At 40.3% G+C, this 21,876-nt stretch overlaps 1 protein-coding gene across 9 annotated transcripts in view; it reads right to left on the bottom strand.

Annotated features, from left to right (window-relative positions):
* The window catches only part of LOC136826071 (cyclin-I-like), a 305,385-nt gene that overhangs the window by 92,425 nt on the left and 191,084 nt on the right, over positions 1–21,876 (bottom strand). For 2 of the 9 annotated variants that reach the window (XM_067082986.1, XM_067082978.1), the window contains exons 1-2: positions 15,022–15,830; positions 3,497–4,037 (exon numbers count right to left, since the gene is read on the bottom strand). The exons of 1 other annotated variant lie outside the window; for it this stretch is intronic. In XM_067082986.1, the coding sequence (XP_066939087.1) occupies positions 3,497–3,673 (177 nt within the window). In that variant the 5' untranslated portion in view covers positions 3,674–4,037; positions 15,022–15,830. Of the gene's footprint in view, positions 1–3,496; positions 4,038–13,816; positions 14,724–14,822; positions 15,831–16,813; positions 16,958–21,876 lie in introns of those variants that run through there. 6 more of the 9 variants (XM_067082980.1, XM_067082983.1, XM_067082981.1 and 3 more) reach the window with 6 other exon arrangements.

Raw genomic sequence — 21,876 nt, forward strand, 5'->3', positions numbered from 1 at the left:
CCCCTTCCATCACTTTTCTCCTTCCCTTTTTCTTTTCAGGAGCCAAGTCAAAGGAAACCCTAATCCTTATATTGTACAGCATTCCTCAAAATTCCTCTTCTTGACCCTTCTCCTTCTTAAAACAGCATCACAGTGGTTCTGGCTGATGAGGTAACAAAGATGTTTAAGGTCTACAACTCTTGGCACTGTATGGAGGGTATTGTTCAGGCCACGGAAGATGATTCCACTAAAGAAAATGTAATAATGTAAATTCTTTACACAGTTGCCGACGCCACAAAAATCACTGAGGGGCCATAAGCCATAAAGCCTAAGGTAATTAAGTTCATGCTTTAAAAAACTTTGGACAGAACGTGCCAAAACGTCACCAGATTTACCAGAATGTGAAACAAAACATAATGATGTAAAATCCAGTCATCAATGGGGTGTAGACTAATGTGACAAATAACTTTATAATTTTGTTGCCAAAAGACCCACAATAAGGTACTGGAAAAAATATCATGACCCTACTCAATACTGCAAACCTAAATGCGCACACAATATAAATCAAAACGCATGTAAACGTACTGGAAAAGATAGTTTATTCATATGAATGTGGCAGTTCCCTGCAAAAGTGAATGACTGCATTCATAAATTCTGATCCTCCCTTCAAGTTGCTAATGAAAGTGGATTCCCTTGTCCTGATTCACCTGGGATAGGTCATCGATATTTTCGACAGAGGGCTTAATACATACTTAGAACGTCCGCCACATGCCCCAGAATGGGGTGTAATTTTGGCATCCAGAAAAGATGCTGGTACAGGTTGGAGCACTATTTCAAGTGTAGTGTAGCATTTATATGAGTGTTCATTTCCTTTCTTCTATTCTATTTTGTTTATGGTTGGCAAAATACAGATGTTGAGTCCAACATGAGTTAAACAGTAAAACCTTTATAAGATTGCTTCTGTCCATCATGTAACTATGAAGTAAATAATTTCTTAACCTCTCACAATTTGTCATATGTTTATCAACTACATCTCTTATGTACAAATATTGAAATATAAAAAGTATCAAGTCTGTAAGTTTAAAAATAAAAAACTGATACATGATTAAAAAAATATTTTATACTTTTATATAAAACAATTAGGTACTACTGAATGGCTTTAAAATAAATGCAATTACATATAATAGTTATATTATCTTTTTAAATATAAGTGGAAAACAGATTTATGATCAAACATGGAAATGCACACTGCCTCAGTGGTCCTTGCAAAGTATCACTGCTGCTATCTGTTGATTAATTATTAAGGTGGAGAATGAAAAATGTAGAAAGGTATAACTTGTTCCTTATGGTTATTTAAGCACTCAAAATATAATTTCTGTGTCCTTCATTTCAAGATATCTATATGATTACATGGGCCAAACTTCTACTCTTGACTCAAGTGCAGTAGAAACAGAAAAAACTGGCCTTGAACATACAGTGCTCCCTCAGACACGAGATCAAACATAAAACCAAAAAGGTTGGACTTGGACTCAGATGTTGTGGACTCAGACTTGGCTTTGGCCAACAATAGTGTAGACATGGCCTCATAAGTTGTAGCCTCAACAAAGGAAGTCTCTCTCAAATTTTCCTTAATTTTCATACTGTCCACATCTCCAGAAGGATGTATATTATACCTTTGTGATAAGGATCACTGTTCTACCCAGCCCCGTCTATTCCTTCCCATCAGTCAGACTATATCAAATAACTTTAGTCTTCACACTAAATCTCATTTAACAATAACTGTACACTATTTCCTACATAGAAAAATTGTTTTGCAGTTACAGTAAACCCCCATATTCGCGGTCTCACTATTCGCAGATTTCTCTGTGGAACGTATCTACCCATTATTCATGGAAAATTCGCCCATCCACAGTATTTTTCACTGAGAAATATTCACTAATTATTGTATTTTCATGTCATTTTCATAACTAAATGCACTTTTTGTCATAAAACTATTAAAATACTCAGGTATAAGCATTTTTACAGTTTTTTTTTGTGTTTAAACTATTAAAATACGCAGTTCTAAGTGTTTTTAGAGGGGTTTTAAGTAGTCACGAATGCGGGGGGTTTACTGTATGGTGTAATGAATCAATTAAGGGTTCACTGAGCATGTGCTGCTTCCATCACAGTGACAGGCCAATGATAATGTATGATTCAGAAGCATGGGCATTAGGGAAGGAAGGAAAAACAGAAGCTGGACCAAACAGAAATGGTAATGCCGAGGTGAATTTAGGGATCTCACTATATGAGAGGCTGCAAAATGAAGACATGAAGCAAAATACTTTGGTGGTACAGATGACCAATGTGACAGGAGAGTTGAGACTGGGATGGTATGGGCATGTGGTAAGGACAGGTGAGGGGAGGGAGTCAGGAAGGCTTGGGTGGAACCTGTTAGGGGCAGAAGATCAACAAAAGGCAAAGGTTTAGATGGTGTGATAAAGTGAGGGAGGATTTACAGAGGGAGGGCTCAGCGGAGGAAGATTCTTTTGATAAAAATACTTGGAGAAGATGCATAAAAGAAACTGACTCCTTAGTTTAGTGATGGCAGTGAGGATGAAGAATATGGACTGGTGAAACTTTATAGAAAAATCCCACTAATGTACGCAGAGGCTCAACATTCATAAAATGTAATCTGAATCATTAAATTCCAGTGAAACAAATTAAATATATGAACTGGTTTATACCCCCATTTCTTTTCAAGTTCATATTCCAAAGTAAAACTGTTTTGGTCACAAAAAGAGAACAACATACTGTTGCTCAAATCCACCTCAAAACAACATAAGTCCAATAAATGACTGCACAAGCAGTGAGGAATGATAACAGTAACAGCGAGAATATCCTTTAGCAACAAACCATCTCTAAAAATAGAAAATCTAGTTTCAAAAGTGTCTTGTGTAGCTGACTGGAATATCTATACCACTATCTGTGGCAGCTTGATCATCCACAGCTGCGACACAGCCTCCCCCACAATGGGTTCTAACATAATTCAGTTTGATTCCCTTGCTTGAAGGTACAGCAAAGCACACTTTCCTTTCTTTATGAATTTTAGCTCTTGTGTTTACAATTAACTTTTTTGGTCTTTAGCTGCTAATCATGTATTTTCATTTTTACTGCTTAAAGTACTGTAGATTACATGTACAAGATTCAATGTTAACCTTCACTCATTCTTTCTCTCATTATTACATTTTTCCTGCTCCTTACTGTGACCTAATTACAAATACTCAATGACAGTTTCCAATTACTTTATATTTTAATTATCAACATATGAACAGTTCACAGTAAACAGATGAAAAGCACAAGAGACAAATTACCCTTCACTATTTAATTGCTAGTCAAAATAGGTACATATGAAGGTACTTCAGGCAAGACTACAATATTGGACAATTCGTCCTCACACACACAATAAGCAACAAACCTCTCAACATTTGGGACAAAAACACACGCACAAAAAAAATCGAGAATGTGCAGCTAAACTCACCTGTCCAGTGACATAGCCAAATGTCAGGGGCTCCCATTCTTCACTCTCTCTCTGAAGCAATCTTGTCAGAGTTGCACGGAGATGAGTCGGCCTCAAGCGGTCTTGTCCTACCCAAGCTATGGAAGCTACAGAATGGGAACTCTGGCAACCCTTTAAGGGTGCTTGAGTGGCTCCCATTCTTTGTGGTATTCAATGTAGAAATCAACTGTAACAAATCTACTGTAGAATATTACAGTTTCTGCTTGATTTCGTCGTGAAGCATTGTGTTGTGCTTATAATGAAGACAATTCATCAGCCATGATGAACCTTATTAACCAAAAGATACCAAAAAGGAATCCCTCAGTAATCAGCAGAGATTTGATTTCCTTGCAAGATGCTGTCATTGCATAGAATCGGTTGATGCTTTTCTGGGGTGTTCTAATCCATAGTTGGGCAAGATCTAAAGTCTAAAAGGCTATCTAAAGGTTGACTGAACCTTTCAATAGCCCCTAGACTTTCTCAAGACTTCAACAACAGACAGGCATGGCAGCTTCTATTTCACCTGTGAAAAAGATAAAACTATAATCAGACCTCCCTTTACTGTTTTATGTGAAGTGTTCTCTTTCAAATTCCAATAAACTAACAAACCAATCAGTGACAACCAATAAATCATTAAATGCATAATTACTTTAATAATATTTTTTGCAAAGTTTTTCTTGGTTATTCTTATTAATCCCAGGCCATCTGGGAGTGTATCTGAAGGGCAAGGCATATGTTTCCTCGCTTTGCTGACAAAATCAGTTGAGGCGACATCATTTGTTATGGACACGAAACTTTGGCCTATTACGGTACTTATTACTGAACCTAAACCATACTCTAACCAAGTATCCTATGAGAAATTAGCTAATGAATCTAAAGCTCCACTTTTTACCCAAAATGTTTTAGTTTTCTTAATAGCCATTCATAACTGGAAAACACAATTCCCTGCACATCAATATTGATATACAAGAGTAAAGTACTTCTTTTGTGACCACAAGAATTAATATTCTACTTGGTAACAGATTTCATATTACAGAAAAATGAATAAATTACATGGACTCTTTTAATTTAAAATGACAGATGGATGACAGGAATTTATCAAGCATCATAGCTTTAAGCCATTGATGCCAATATCAAAAATTACAAAATTAAAAACTTTAAAACAATATCAAATTTGACAACTGGAAAAACAAATAATTTACAGTGTTTATAACTTAAGACCATTCTGAACACGCATGCCACTGGCATCATTTGCACCATCCCCTCCAAGAATCCTGGTGAGGATGTACCTACCATCCCCTCTTTGAACCTAAGGTAGAAACTGCCCCTGAGATCCCCAAGACTAAGGCATTCAGGAAATAGCCTAAATGCCTAACAGTCAAGGGTACTAAAGAATCATTGCAGTTTGGCTGGTATCCAAAGCCATTAAGAACTTGAATGCTACGAGTGCCTAATACCAAGTCAACAAAGACCAAACTTTCACACCTGAGCACGCTGTTATGTATACTTTTGGTCCATAGAATGCCAATTTTGTTACCACAGATCATAGAGGTAACCATAAAAGTGGATATCTCCTTGGAAGCAATTCAAAAGCAGCTTTTTTTTTTTGGTAATCTGTTTGCCTCTTCAATTCCAGGAACACCCACATGTGCTGGAACCCAGCATAACTAAACTTTTATGCCTCTGCTTTTATAATGAAACCCATTCTAAAGTTGTTAAAACTAATGGATTGGTTAAATTAAAATCTTGTAGAGCCTGGAAAATGGTATTGTAGAGTCTGGAAAACGGTATTTTCATAAAATTAAGTTTCATATATACCAAGTAATTACATAGCTATACTTTCCACTCGGGCGGCAATTAAAAATTTGAAGTTCGCGGTAGCGATTCGTTTAAATATAGTGTAGGTACTACCCCGCCCTCTATCGGGGAACAACAGGTACAATGTTAACAGCAATTGTCACTACTTTTGCGCTTAATGTCCATCAGAGGGGAGGAGGGAGGGCTCTGATCTTGTAATTACTTGGTAAGTATGGATGAAACTTAATTTTATTATGAAAATACCATTTTCATATATGTAACTTACCACATAATTACATAGCTGAATCACACATTGATAGGAGGTGGGATAAATGGACATACTGTATTCTGTTCCAAAAAACAATCAGATAAGAGGATGAATTTGCAACATAAAAATCTGCTAGCATTGATATAATGCTTGTTGTAACCTTTCCTGGTAAGAGAGCTGCAGTAGATGATTACTGCCTTGGTCTGTGCTCATCTTGACCTGTAACAACTTAGCAGAATGGCCGCGATGAGTCGCTACTTTTGAGAGGGGGGCCTTAGAGTGAAGGAGACTTCCGATCACCCATAAAGCAAAACAGGACAACTGCCCTTGCCCTGGGTGCAGTACTAAAATATAATAGACCAATAAAAAATAGTTACCAACACCAACAACAATAAAGATTAAAACCATCATACCACTACCACAGACTGGTGGGCACTCCAGATATAAGTAGCCCCCGGCTCCCTCAAAAAAAAACCTGACACCCAAAATTTCAAGGCGAAGGAGTTACGGATAGGAAGGGTTGCTTCCTGTGCTTCCTTCCCCAATACGTCTAGGTATAGGCTTATGTTGATACCTAGGGGGTGAAGCTATCTCGCGAGGGGTGACAGGACTCACATGAATCTTGTGGGGCAGTGGAGAGACCGAAACAAAGGGCCCGAAACTGGAAGACTTTGCCCCCGAAGACAAATCTCAGGTTATTTCCTGGACTCTGGATGTATTGGAATGTGGAAATACATGTCCTGCATGTCAAGTGCTATCATCCAGTCGCCCCTTTTGGACGGAGAATAACACTGACTGATTTGTCTCCATTTTGAACTTCGTCTTCTGTATGAAGTAGTTCAAGGCACTGACGTCGAGGACAGGTCTCCATCGCCCAGATGACTTGGGGACCACGAAAAGTTGTAAAATCCTCTTGAAGTCCGATCCTCCACTACCTCTATGGTCTTCTTCCTTAGAAGGGAAGACACTTCCTCCGAGAGAGCTACAAACTTCTTGGAGCCCTCCGAGTATGTCGTCAATGTGATCGGCGAGAGGAGGGTACCCTAAGAACGGGATCGAGTAACCCTCTCTGAGAACTTTGATCGTCCGAGATTCGCACCTCTTGCACTGCACCTCTGCCAGAGGAGGGTGAGTCTGGTTCCCATGGGCACACGAAGGATAGGGGAGTCACTTTTTGGAAGAGGTTTTGGTTGAAGTTCTGATGGACTTAGCGGAGAAACGCACCTTGGAGCAGGGTCTCAAGAAAACCTGTCTGCCTCTATGAAAGGGATGCTGTTGCAGAGGGGAGACAGACTTGGCAGAAAAGGCAGAAAGTTCCCCGGGGCGCTTTGAAGATTGTGCAAGAAGGTCCTGGGTTGATTTTTTCTGCAAATCAGTGGCAATCTCCTTCAATGCTGATTGAGGGAACAAATACTGCTTATCCATGAGAGAATATTAAAGTGAAGACTTCTGAACTGACATCACTCCTCTCGGGGTGAAGAGCACCACAACTCCCTCTTCTTTAAAACTCCCGTGGCGGAAAGTCTCGCAACTTCAAAGGAGCCATCCCTCACTGCCTTATCTGCACAGGATAAAACACCCAGCTAATCCGCAGCCAAGTCAGGTGCTAAAATGTCGTGATCTTCTATTTTCCTGGCAAGAGCTCCTATCAACCAGTCCAGAAAGCTGAAGACTTCCAGTACTTTAAACTAGTGCTTCACATGGTGATCAAACTCTGAAGTGATGAAAACATTAGCTCAAGAAAAAGCCGAGTGACGAGCCGAGTCTATCAAACCTGAGAAGTCACCTTGGGAAGAGGCAGCACCTCCCAAGGAAGGAGCTTCTCCAGTTGAATAAGAGAGATATCTCCTGGCCGTCAACCTAGCAGGAGGAACGGCAAAAGCGGCTTCCTTGTTCCCTCTTAACGGAGAACCAATCTTCTACCTCTCTAAGTGCCTTTCTCGCAGACGAAGAGAGAACCCTCTGAGGGAGGCGCAAACTAGAATCTGCTGGGTCTCTCATAAGGAACGTGGAAGCGGGTGACACTGGAGCAGCTGGTTGGAAGTGCGAGGGGAAGGTTGCCAAAAAATATCTTATCAGGGAAGCATAAGCCGTAGGAGGAGGGTCTGGTACTACTATTTCCTTCTCTGAAGAAACAGGAGAAAAAATAAGGTCTTGAGAAGGCTTATGTGAAGGGGGAGCCGTATGCAGAAGACCCAAAACATCTTCCAACTGTTTCTTGATATGCGCGAAAGAAGGATCTTCAGGCATGCGAGAGGGAGACGATGACATAGGTGTGTGTTCAGTGGGAGTCGGATGGACAGTTGGCAGCGGGCGCTTTGTGAGAGCCGAGCTGGCTTGAGGTGGGCACTTGGGAGAGCAAGGCGGGCGTTCTGGAGTCCGAGACGAGTGCTTGACGACTGGGAGACGGTCTGGCAAACACTCTAGACGCTCATATGGGCACCCGGAAGAAGAAGAGCGTTTCTTAGAAGAGCGCTTATGAGCTGAGTGATGACGTTCAGCATGTGAACGCTCGGAAGAAGAGCGAATGGGGCTGCGCCACATACTGCAACCCGGTTGCGGACTAGCAGGACAGTCTTTTGCTCACCTTGGAGAAAAGGGAGAGGCGTCTCTATCACGTCTCCTCTTCAAGGGATGATATTTACCTGGAAAGTGCCAAAAATGCCTCTTATTAGCACTAGTCACTATCGGAGTCAGATGATAACTGGTGGGCGCTCACTGTGACGCCTTTCCGACAGCTGTCAGAATTACGAAGCACTGAGTCGGATGACAGGGCGACTGCCCGTGGGCAAACCCCACTAACCTCCTTTGGACCTCTGGTATGTCTGCGCCCAGGTTCGGTTCAGGGGAGTGTGACAGTGACCTTCGTCTGGGAGGGTCAGCGGGACGCACAGCCACCTCCTCCACAGGCACTGACATTTGTTTAAAACTCTGCAATTCATCCATAAGGACTTCAAGCGATTCACCCAACTTACAATTGACATTACTCTCGAGGCTGGCTACGGTACTGGGATCAAGAGAATGGAAGCCAGGAATAGGAGTTGAAGGAGAATTATTAGTGGGACTAAGGATGGCGGATAAAGCAAGGCCAGGAGAAAGAATGTTACGGTCAATGAGCTGAATGTTAGTGACAGGCTCTACACTCTGAGCTCTACTCTCTACATTCTGAGCTCTCCTTTCGGTTCTAATAGCTGCCTTCCTTTTCCTATCTTTATCTAACTTATCCAAATAAGACCTGAGAACCTTCCATTTCATCTCATCCCATCCAACACATTCATCACAAGTGAGATCTATTGAACACTCTTGTCCTCTACATTTTGCAAAGATCATATGACTATCATAGGTTACTTTGGTCGTTCAGGTCTTATAACCCTCCCTACAATACCTAATACTTGATGAACTGGAATCAGACATCATAAACAAACTGTAGAAAAACCACTAGGCTATGCTGAAAAGCTACCAAAATAATGGGTACTTCACCAAATCCTCTGGAAAGGCAAAGAAAAGACTTCAAATTCAACCACCAAAACATTCAATGTTGACGGTAAAGCCAGCAGAAAAGTAGTGACGATCGCTGTTAACTTTGTACCTGCTGTTCCCCGATAAAAGGTGGGGTAGTTACCTACACTATAAATAAATGAATCGCTACTGTGAACTTTAAAATTTTTAACTGCTGCACGAGTGGAAAGTATAGCTATGTAATTGCTTGGTAAGTTACATAAGAGAGGTACTGCAGGAGAATACTGCCTCTGGTTGGTGCTCACCTTAACCTATAGTGGCATGGCGGTATAGCCGTGGAGGGCCTCTACTCAAGTGGGAGCTTTGAAGCGGAGTACTCCAATGGCTAGCAAAGCATCAATAAGTGCCCTTGCCCTGGGCGCCGTACCAAAATAAAAAACAACCAGACAACGCTGTCACCTACACTAAAATGAAGCCACTACCCACCCACTGGGTGCTCCAGGTACATTGTAACCCCCGGCTCCCCAAAAATTTGGCACCTTACTACAAGGTGAAGACATAATAGGAGAAATTCCAATGCTTCCTCCCTCAATACCATGCCAGTTACTAATAATGGCCCCAAGGTACTGCAAATTTTTCAAACAGTTTTAATTTTCAAGAAGCAAAGGTCAATTACACTTCCAGTATGCCGGTTGCAGAATGGAAATAAGTGGCATATTGTGCCTGAAAGCTAATGAGGTAGACACTATTCTGGTGTCCTTAACTATCACTTAAAAAGTGGGCAAATTGTTCTCCTGAATCTCAGAGTATGTCTCAAAAATAAAGTTCATTTGAGATGAAGGACAATGTGTTCTTAGTCAGAAGGCGAGACAGGTTCTTGTCAAAACACTATAGGTTATGGATGGCCCTCTGATCTACAAGGCTTGCTTAGGTAATACCTGAAAGCTCTAACTGGACAGAGAGCTCTTCATCTTCCTCAGAGCCAAGGATGCCCATTAATTACCTAAGGGAGATAAAAATGAATCCAGGGCTTGGTTGGGTCCTTGTTCTTGGTTAAAATCCAAGGGTAAATGAGCAAACCGTGTCTCCTTGTGAAAAACCTACTCTAAAACGATGGCTTGGATCTCATTAGAAGGCTGGTGCCGGGAGCTCAGGAAGACACAGCAAAACTGTCCGTGAGTGGGCGCTAGGTGTTCAACGGCAGGAGCCAAATACTAGATAGATAGTGCTTCTCTGGAACAGGTGCCGGGAGTTTGAGAATCTGTGCCGGGCGCTAGGAAGTTGGTGCCGGAGCTCGGAAGCGGAATCCAGGCATTTGTGAATTGGTGCTGCTCAAGAGCGCTGGTCTGAGAGGGACCATGGAGAGCTTTCTCTTCTTGCTTGGAGGCCAAGTACGGTCGCGCAAGAATAAGGTGCTCAGGAGAAAAGGTAACCCTTTTCCAAAGGAAGTCGGACTGAGGAAGAGATTAAAGACACCAAAGCAAAAATGTAGGAAGGCTGTGATACGAGGCTAGCCTCCTCATCGCTTGACAGGAAGTGTAGAATGGTCACCACTATCTGCGTGCATCATCAGCGCCCGCGAAGAATCAAAAAATGTTACGCCGCTTTCTGTCTGCGCCAGAATTCTTGGAACTGGATGAAAACTGGAAGAAGAATGCAAACCTCTCATATGAAGTCTGCCTAACGTGACTAATGTCTCGGTGGACGACAGAATCCCCTGTAGGTTCATCCACTAATGCTCTGAGCAAGAAGAAAAAGGGCTAGAAACTTGCAGACTGTCTGAAAGGAGCTGCAATTTTCTTGGCTGACGGAAAAGCCAAAAAAAAACCAAGAGTTGAAACTGATATCCAAAAAGAGAGCTTGTGACTGTCTTTCTATTCGAAAGGTCAATTAAAAGAATGATAAAAAACTGCACATCCATCAAGATGCCTTTCCAGTGGCTGTCTGCCAATACCTGGGAATGCTCTACAGCTTGATTGAGGGGGCAGCTACCTGGGGGCAAACCTCCTCGGCCTCCCTCTGTCTGTCAATACCTGGGAATATGCAACAGGCTCGACTGAGAGGGCAACTACCTGGGGGACCTCCCACCAGCCTCCATTGCACTTTCAGTATGCCTCCTCTCAGGTTTAGGGGAGTCCGACAATGACTTAGGTCTAGGAGAGCTGGCGGGCCAGATAGTCACCTCCTCCACTTGCACAATACTTTCACTGTTACAAGGTTAATTTCCTGCTAAACCAGAATCAAGACTGGCAATGGCACAGGATGAGGAAGAGGGATGCGGGAAGAGTTGGCACCAGGCATTCGGGAGTTGGCGCTGGGTATCTGAAAACGGGCGCTGAGGACTCTGTAGCCGGTGCCAGGCGAGCTGGGAGCTTGGGAGCTGGTACTGGGCGCCTGGAGCACGATTCTTGGGTCTCGAGAACATCTTCTCTTCTTATAGCTCATCCTAATCATAACATTCAGCACAAAATCTCTCCTTACAACTGTACATTCCTGCCTTTACACTTTTAGTTCTCTGCAAAATAAAAGTGATAAGATGTTTAATCTTGGTTGCAACTTCACTACAGTAGCGAAAAATTTATGAACTTGACTCAAACATATAAATAACCAAACTGATCCTGAAAGCTATCAAGCTACAGTACTTGAAATAAGCGATAATACTTCATCAAAATCCAGTTATACAAGTGGAAAATAATGAAAAAAGCTGCTGTAAGCACCAAATGTTTACATCGAGCGCGGCAGAAAAAGACTGAGGTTGTCTAAGTTATTCCTAGTATTCGCGTTAGTGGGCAGGACTAGTCACCTACACTAATCAATTGAAGAAGTACCATGATTTTTTAATTTAAGCTGCTGCACAAGTGAAACTATTAGCTATGTAATTACTTGGTAAATTACTTATATTAAATGCAAATTTTTTAAGAATAGGTTCAGGATGAAAATTATTAGGAAGAGGGGCATTCTCAGTTGATGGCTTGGCTTCAAAAGCTCAATGAAGCAGTTCAGGCTTTTTCTTAGGGCCAGTAACCAAACTACAATCATCAGTTAGTAGTAGTGGAATGGAAGACAAGCCTTACCCACAGATGCCAATCTGGTTTACCACAGATGAGGCTGAGTAATTTCTTTGTGTTTTCTCTCTACAGATTATTGTAATTTCTCTCAGCTATATGGTCAATGACCAGTCTCATGTCCTTGGTAACTTTCTCCATCAAAAAGAGACTAATGTAAAAGCCCGGACAGTAGTCATCTACAACTTCTAGCTTAGTTTTTCCGGTACTGTTAATGCTTCTGCTGACAGAGCAAGACAATTGGACTTTCCTGGAATGCAAGAAGGAAACAGGATTGGTCAGTGAGGAGGAGTGTATCTGTCCTTGAAGGAAGCAGCAATTCTTGGAGGGAAGTCTGTAGGACACTTGACAACCAAATACTCTGCTTCCTGCCACTGCCACATCGCTCAAGGGCATGAATGCACCCCTTCACAGGAGTGTCCTACCGCCCTCTTTCTCTTATCTTCCTTCTGGGCCAAAGCCAGTCATACCAGCAAAACAGCAGAAGCTGAGAGTTGATTTCTTATCCTTCTTGTAGAGTCTTCCAGGCCTTCTTCTTGTGCTTCTGCTGATCCAGAGATGGGAAAGACAAACAGGCTGGTGAGGAGCAGGAGGAAGCGAAGTCACTGAGAAAGAAGCATGGTGAAAGCAGAAGCACTTAGAAGAGAGAAATTCAGGGAGTGCTACATAGTAGCTGAAGAAAGAAACATAAGCAAGCCTAGCCTGGTCATATCATCAGAATCTGATAGGCTAAATAGCCTTGGTAAACTTGGCAAAACCTTGGCAGAACGTAACAAGGGAAGTAGCCTAGAACAGTCTGGGTCTTGTATTGTTGGTTGCCTAGCCCTTGGAATAAACCCACAGCAGGGGATTGTCGTAGCACTAGCCTCATTACTGTCAGGCCTATGCTAACGAAAGTAGGCTAGCCAAACCAAGCTTAGTCTGGGTCGCTACACTAGCCTAACCTAGGCTAGCTTCCTTTTCCAGTAAATGTACAGGAGACAGTTGCATGCAGTTATTGTTTATTAATATAACTGGTTGACAAAACAATATAGATAAGGGCGTCTAAAATAAGTACAGATAAGATATGAGAAATTTACCGAGATAATGAGAAATTTGCTGTATTTATTTACATTTTTGCATTTAACCTCAAGGGGCTGGAACTAAACATAACGATAGCTCCATGGGGCACCATGTTTAGTACCAGCCCCTCAGGGATAAAAGAAAAACAAATATACAATAAATTTACTGTTATCTAGGTAAATTTCTCAAGTGATCTCACCTGCACTGCTTTATAAACAGTATGCCCTTTTCTATATTCTTCAATCAAAAAATTTTATTAATAGATGATGTTTTGGTACGGCTTTCTCCCTTGTATTTGCCAATTTACATTAGAATGATAAGTTTGGCACTGCTCATAACTGCACCAATCCAGCTTAACCCTCAAACAAGAGGTGTGAGAGTACTGTCGGTTTGGCAAAAGAAGGTTCCCCAGCCACTCATCAAAAGTCATTGGCTGCAATGCAAAGACTGGCTAAACTTGTAGGATTCTGAAGTTGCCTAATGCAGAGAAAACCAGTTTCTCTCTTTCTGACCTCTACTGTTGGCAGAGGCAGACTGTTTGTTCTGAAGTCTCCTTGTAGCCTAGAATAGGAAACTATGGTAATGTATCCATTTCCTACTTCCTAAACAAACTAGACACAGAGAATAATTGGGATCAGACTCTAATACTACCTCTGAATGAAAGCTTGGCCCATTGTTTCTGATCTTTGGTGTTTCTTGGGTGGGTCCAGGCAGGTAAAACCCTTCCGGCCAGGTCAGGGCACGGCACCCTGAGTGAGGTTAGGAAGGTAAGCTCTAGTTAGGTCAGGAGACGGGATTCTAGGGGAGGTTAGGTTTGTTTTCGTCTGCGGAACCTGGTCCTGTCGTTCTACACTTGCCCAAAACTATTGTATAAGATCCTAAGCAAGTTAGGCACAGAGAATAATTAACCACTGAAGAGGATACAAGCAGGTTACATGTATGTCAAGGCTTCTTTTATAAGAACACAGGGTAAAATATCACCAATGACGCACACTGATCGCTCAATTTGCACCTTTTCACTCTGTATTTAACTAGTGAAACACAAAATTAAACATTTAAGAAAACCTTTCAAAAGATTAGAGTTTCAGAAAATGAGATCTAGCCTAGGCTACAATTCCCTGAATGGGTATCTATGTTTTACGTTTTTCAACCATTACTGTCAATGCCAATGATACCTTTTATGGGCATCAATCAATTTAGGCTGCAAACAGAACCACTTGCGGGCAATTTCAAACTTAAATACCAAAAGGAGTTTTAAATATGAATTTAGGGGAGGGCATCACTAGACGAGCCTCGGAAGTCGTGGTATAAGGCCGCAGTCCAAACGGCCCCAATGCCCCTTTAATCGAACATAGAGCTTCATTTACCTCTTCATTCACCAACTTTAGTCTCTAGCGACGCACATACACACACACACACACACACAGAGTGAGTGAGAGAGAGAGAGAGAGAGCAGCTGAGCCGAAGAAGTCTGAACAAGGTCAACCGTAAAACTGACAGACATTCAGCTCAGGTGCCCAAGGGACCCTCCCTCTTCTGCTCGTGAAGGACACTGCCCAAATGCACACGTCAAATGGCACGCCACGATAACTCAGGCTGAAAAACATACCCTACCGTGGGTATCATGTCTGCTCATAAGAATTAATGCGAGAATTACCTAAAATGAGAGAGCCTCAAGGGACCCTCCCTCTTCTGCTGGCGAAGGATAGTACCCAAACAAACACCTCCAGAGGCATACCGCAGTTACTTAAATCTAATAAATACCCTACCCTGGGTATCTAATGCCCGAATGAACGGATTAACACAACAATTAGCGAAAACAGGAGACGCTGCAGCCACTGAATGGATAAACTTACAACATTGTTGGGGTAGCGTCCGACCGACGTAGCGTACGACACTCACTCTTCTTCTTCCTTCCTCCTCTTCTTCTTCTTCTCTCCGTAAACAGAAACAGCTGATTCTCGAATTACTCCGCCTCCCACGTTCACCCTCTTGTATTCATTTATTTATTTGACAATGACAATTCAAAAAACGTCGATGTCACTTTATGAGGTCATAAATCAATTCATAATTGGTCAATGACGACTTCAGCGAGTTAACTCTATTTTCCCGACATCACAAAATAAAGATGTGGGAATTTCGAATCTTGGCAGATGCGAGTCGAGGCGTTGATTTGACTGACAAGCGTTCTGTTATTTGCAATTATCATCGTCTCTGGGTCGCATATCACACAATAGTGGATATCAGAATCTAACTGATAATGCATGACAAGATGGCGCAGCGACAGAATGGTGGAACGGAAAGTTTTCACGGAACTACTTTGTTCGATGGAGGAAATCCTGAGCCCAAGTTCACGCAGTGAAAATAACTATCGGGTTTTCGTAGTACACTGGGCGGCGATTCCCTTTTTTTTTTCTTTTCTTTTCTTTAATAGTACTCGAACAACGCCATTAAGGCTACGTGACATCTGTATGAGAAATCTTTACGAGAAAATTACATGCGAAATATATAAACCAATATAGTTTATCATTAGTACTACAGTACTTTAGTAGTATTCATAAGTAACAAAACAGTCATGAACAGATTATTACAAAATTAAAGATTGGCACACGAAGCACAGTCAAAAACGAGTACAAGTGTATGCGGGAATGGTAGGCTTGCTCATGAAGAGGATGCAAGGAATTAGATATAAATAGGAGGAACTAAAAAGGTCGATTGGCCTACATGATCCAAGAAATACCGAAGTAAGGAGAAGCTAGGAGGCGGAGAAACACATAGGGTACAGTACGTAAGATAATTATATATAGTATACTCTGGCTTCTTATTGGCCAACGACGGCTTATTATTGGTTATTATCATCGGCCAATGCCTCGGGTGAGTTGAAACGCAAACAGATGGACGAGATTCTGATACATAAAACCACATACACCTCTTTAATTGTGAAAGGATTTTTAATACTTGAACGTTACTAGACTCTAAAGTACATGACACACTAGTAACCCAATAAATCATAAGTATGTTTATACACGTAGTACAAGGCTACACAAACGTTCACATACAGTGTGTGTGTGTGTATGTATATATATATATATATATATATATATATATATATATATATATATATATATATATATATATATATATATATATATATATATAATAATATAATTATAATAACTTTTTTGCGTGATTTATTTATCACACATTACCACAGGTGAAAAATAAGAGACGGGGTGTATAGTAGGTCCTGACAGGTTTCGACTTTGTTTCCAAGCCACTGATGAAGGACTGATACAGACCATTAGAAGTCACAAATATATAGCCTATACTAACAAAAAACAGTACTGACGGTTGTGTATGTTCGTCAGTACTGTTTCTGTAGTGTATATATATATTTGTGACGTTTAATACTCTGTATTAGTCCTTCGCCAATGGCATGGAAATAAAGTCGAAACCAGTCGGGACCTACTGTACACCCCGTCTCTTATTTTTCAACTGTGGTAATGTGTCATATATATATATATATATATATATATATATATATATATATATATATATATATATATATATATATGTGTGTGTGTGTGTGTGTGTGTGTGTGTGTGTGTGTGTGTGTGTGTGTTCTGTGAGGTATATAAATATACTTGCCCCAGGTGTAAGCCGTACACTTTAGTGGGATCCACACAGTGGCTCCTCAAGGTACCGTGTCGACTGTCACAGAGGCGTCAGTTTCCGGACAGGCAGCAGACTGACACAAACGGAACATTCCAATAAAAGAACTCACGCTAGAATCTGTAAAACATACATTGAAGAGTAAAGATTTTAAAATCATCGGGCAAACACCCAACATGCAGCCAACAGCCACTCCCCTTTTCTTGTCTTGATGTGCATTTCATTCTTTTTTTATTTTTTGGTTTCCTTCCACTTACGTTTTTTTTTACTCTGGTGGAAGGCTGGTCCAATACTTTGTGAATTTTATTATATCTTGATTATTTTAAATGAATAATTTTAAGTGTCGAAAATTTATGTTTTGATTTTTATGCTAATTATGTGTTGTTTTTATCTATTATAGACCCCTTGAAGATGTAAATATATACGAAAATTACGAAACGACGGGAAATAAATATGTACAGGAAAGGTGAATCTTAACTGTCCATCATCTTATGTGTTATATATATATATATATATATATATATATATATATATATATATATATATATATATATATATATATATATATATATATTATATAGAACAACACGTAAGATATAATATATAAGATATATATATATATATATATATATATATATATATATATATATATATATTGACATAAAGATGGATACATATAAGATTACTGTTAAAATACAAGACATTTCTATTAACCACAACTATATATAGTGATAAAATTTATAGACAAAAAAATAAGTATCCCAACGAGTGCCGATTTATAGCCCTCCCATTGCCGATTCGTATGAACCAAAATTCTTGCGATTTAGTCCCGTAAGAATTAGAATTAGATATGAAAATACATTTATATATGATCAGTTATCACTAAATAGCAGAAATATATCATTCGACGCTAATTCAATGTATTCCAGAATGTTAGGAGTTTCTGATACTAATAATGACCCTTATTTGTATAAGGAACATTATTAGAATTAGGTCCTGATACTGAAATTATTAATGATAAGTTTCTTACTAAATTTTATGGATAGAAGAATAGAATACAGAATTTATATCAAAGGTCAAGTGCTGGAACCTATGAGGTCATTCAGCGATGATATGGAAATAGACAGTAAAAAGGGTTGAGGGTGTAACAGAAGGAAAGCCTCGCAATTGTTAGGAGAGGGTGGAAAGCAAGATGGAAGAAAGAGAATAAGAACGGAAGTACAGTAAAAGGCATGAAAGGGGTTGCAGCTGGCGGCCGAAGGGATGCTGCAAAGAACCTTAAGTAATGCCTACAGTGCACCGCACGAGGTGCACTGACGGCACTAACCCCCTACGGAGACAAATTTGACTTGTCAAATTTCCTCAATTTTCTTCATTTGCAAATATTTGTATGAATAGCGAAGAATGTCCCTATAACTGACAGTTATTTGTTAATAAAAATAAGCAGATGGGTGATCAACTGCTAATGAACAGGTTTAAATATAAGACGTCGCATATTACCAGCAAATATAATTTCAATGCTAAGTTAGAATGCCTCGTTAATTTTTCCAGTATATAAAGCATTTAATTTACCTATTCTTTTACAATATACAGTATATATTTATACTGTTTGTTCATTATTATCTATATTTATACATATATATATATATATATATATATATATATATATATATATATATATATAATATATATATAAATGGGTGTATGTATGTGTGCATGTTCCACATACACCCTGGAACGCATTTAGAAATTTCAACCAAACTTGGTATTCATATAACTTACTATCTGGGAAAGAATACTGTGGGGGTAAGACACCACTGGCACCAAAGGGTGGGGAGTTCTGGGAAGGGGGTGATATGTAAAAATAACCGAAAATTACAGATATTAGTGTCTAATCCATAGTTTTCGAGGTCGCTGAGATGAATGGTGACATTCACAATACCCTTTAAGTCCTAGTTCAGCCCTGATAGGAAGTGGGGGTGAGAAGGGGTGCGAAGCTGGCATCATGTAAAAATAACCAAAAATTACAGATATTAGTGTCTCATCCATAGTTTTCGAGGTCACTGAGATGAATGGTGACACTCCCAATGCCCTTCAAGTCCAAGTTCAGCCCCAATAGGAAGTGGGGTGAGAAGGGGTGGGAAGGGGGTGACATGTAAAAAAATAACCAAAAACAACAGATATTAGTGTCTAATCCACAGTTTTCGAGATTGCTGAGATGAGTGGTGACACTCCCAATGCCCTTTAAGCCCAAGTTCAGCTCCGATAGGAGTTAGGGATGAGGAGGGGTGAAATAAAAATTGTCAAAAATGCTGGGCAATGTAACTGAAGCAACTTTCTTACCAAGAGAGAGAGAGAGAGAGAGAGAGAGAGAGAGAGAGAGAGAGAGAGAGAGAGAGAGAGAGAGAGAGAGAGAGAGAGAGAGATTTTATCAGTTATTCATTTTTCCCAGGCAGAGCAGGGTTGGTTAGCTAGTAGTAACCTAAATATCGTCTATGTACCCAAACCTTGGTGCGTGTATTTAGATAATCTTAGGAATAAAATGTTTTACGTAAACCTTGATGATACATATTACTCAGAGAGAACTGGTAATAGAAGATCTCCAATTACCATACCAAATGTTTGTTTATAGAATTTCCCACCTAAAAACGAACTTATAGTCACAAGTAATAAAAACAATCTAATTGAAAACAGCGGTGTAAAGTCCACTGTCACTCTATGAGCGTGTGTGTGTGTGTGTGTGGAAGGAGGCACTACGATGGAAGTGGCTTTACGAATCGTGTGATTGAAACATTTAACAAAAGATGAAATAAGAAATCTAGTCACAACGCAAAGCGCGATGCATTTCACTTCGGCCGATCGTAACTAGTCTGACAGGTTTCTTTGCCTTAAAACGGCTCTTTAACGCCACCTAACGCTAAAATAAATTCCCTGTGCGTGAGACGACTGAGTAGATGTCAGGATTGCCTCCTATCTTTTGTCCGTCTTCTCTGTCTGTCTGTCTGTCTGTCTCTCTCTCTCTCTCTCTCTCTCTCTCTCTCTCTCTTAGCCGTCAGATCTCGATGATTCTGGCACCCACCCTGCATTACCTCAGGTAGACATTACGTAACCTAGTTTCAACTCGGGCGTCTGGACATAATCTTTAATGAACAGATGACGCAAAACTTCTAAGAAAACGCATGAAAATGTTTTTGAACGTGCTTAAAAATCAATATAATTTCACAAATATCTTTTGAACGATCGTTTCGTCAGACTAAGCTCATGTAGGAAAATGACGTAGTACTGTATATCAATACAAAGTTTCTCGAACACTGGAGAAAATGACAGGATTCGTCTCAAAGTGCAATAGAGAACGGTGCTAGGGGGAACTATACAAAAGGAAAAATAATAATAATCTCGTTATTTATGCTTTGACACCCACATAACTGTTAACAGAATATCCACGAGTGAAAAGAAAAGCAATAGACGCGAAAGGGGGAGATGTGCAATAAAAATATCACAAGAAGAAATGCAGCGTTGGGCGGAACATCTCGGTACTACTAACGCCCGAAAGTGCTTATGAATGAACTCGCAATTTCTGAGGCGAAACCAATAATAAGGAAACTCGATGGACAACATCAGGTTATGAAGGAATCAATGCAGAAACCATTTGATCTTTAAGTGAAATGACACCTCGAGAGAATAGAACAGAATATAGGATTTTGGCCAAAAGGCCAAGCGCTGGGACATACCATGAAGTCATTCAACGCTGAAATGGAAATTGACAGTAAAAAGGTTTGAAAGGTTTGACAGGAGGAAAACCTCAAAGCAGTTGCACTATGAATCAATTGTTAGGAGAGGGTGGAAAGTAAGAAAAAAGAAATAGAATATGAACGTAGGTACAGTAATAAGAATGAAGGGGTTTTAGCTAGGGGCCGAAGGACAGTGCAAAGAACCTTATGCCTACAGTGCAACGCATGAGGTGCACTGACGCACCACCCGCCTACGGGGCATACAGTAATGGGAAAGAGTGACTGGATTGGTGTAAAAACTGGTTATGAAACAAGGGTCTGTTATGTCACTACGGTTCTTAAGTACCTTGATGGAAGGAATGACACGAGAAGTCAGGGAAATGATGGCAGAATATGATGCATATTCGCGGGATAAGAAAGTGAGTTGTCATTGGAGCATGGAATTCTGATGTTTGCAAATGACAATGAAGAGAAATTGCAGAAATCATTAAGGGAAAGTAAGTGTTTGCAAGAGGAGAAAGTTAAGAGCAAACACAGACAAATGTTAAATCTGTGTTGGCAAAGGGATACCACCTTAAGGCAGAGCAATGAGTGTTTACTTGAATGGTGGGAAAATGGAAGTGGTTGATTTGTGCTAGTTTTGGTGTTGGAGTGTACGAGGTAATCAGTAAGCCCTCTCTCCTTCCTGGAACCCATGTTGTTGGTGTTGAATTAGATTTAAAGAAAAATAGTTGAATCTGCAGGGATGAATACTTGTGTAACTACATGGGGCATACAAGAAATGAAAGAGTGAGAAATCTGGAGACATATGAAGAGTGGTAATAAAGTTACCACAGTTGAAAGGACTGATCACCGAGTTCTGAGATGGTTTGGTCATGTGGAAAGAATGGAGGGAGACGAGTTGGTGAAATGTGTGGGTGAGATGAAAGGCACAGTGTGTGCATAAGAGGACTTTGACGTGCTGCTGATGAGCCTTTGTAGGGGTTTGAAATGGATAGTGTTATGGAAGTTTTTCACGGGTGGTCACCCATGATTCAACAGCCAAGGTATGAGTGTGGATTTAAGTACTTTCTTGCGTTTTTCAAGAGCCCCATGTATATATATATATATATATATATATATATATATATATATATATATATATATATATATATATATGTATGTATATGTGTGTGTGTGTGTGTGTGTGTGTGTGTGTGTGTGTGTGTGTGTAATAATGCGTGAGCTTGTGGTCTCACTTCGTCTTTCCATTTCTATTGATCAGGTAGCCTTAAAAAATTCTTTGTTCTCTTTTTACTTTTATATATT

Source organism: Macrobrachium rosenbergii, chromosome 40, assembly GCF_040412425.1.
Source record: "Macrobrachium rosenbergii isolate ZJJX-2024 chromosome 40, ASM4041242v1, whole genome shotgun sequence".
In the NCBI taxonomy this organism is placed as follows: Eukaryota; Metazoa; Arthropoda; class Malacostraca; order Decapoda; family Palaemonidae; genus Macrobrachium; species Macrobrachium rosenbergii.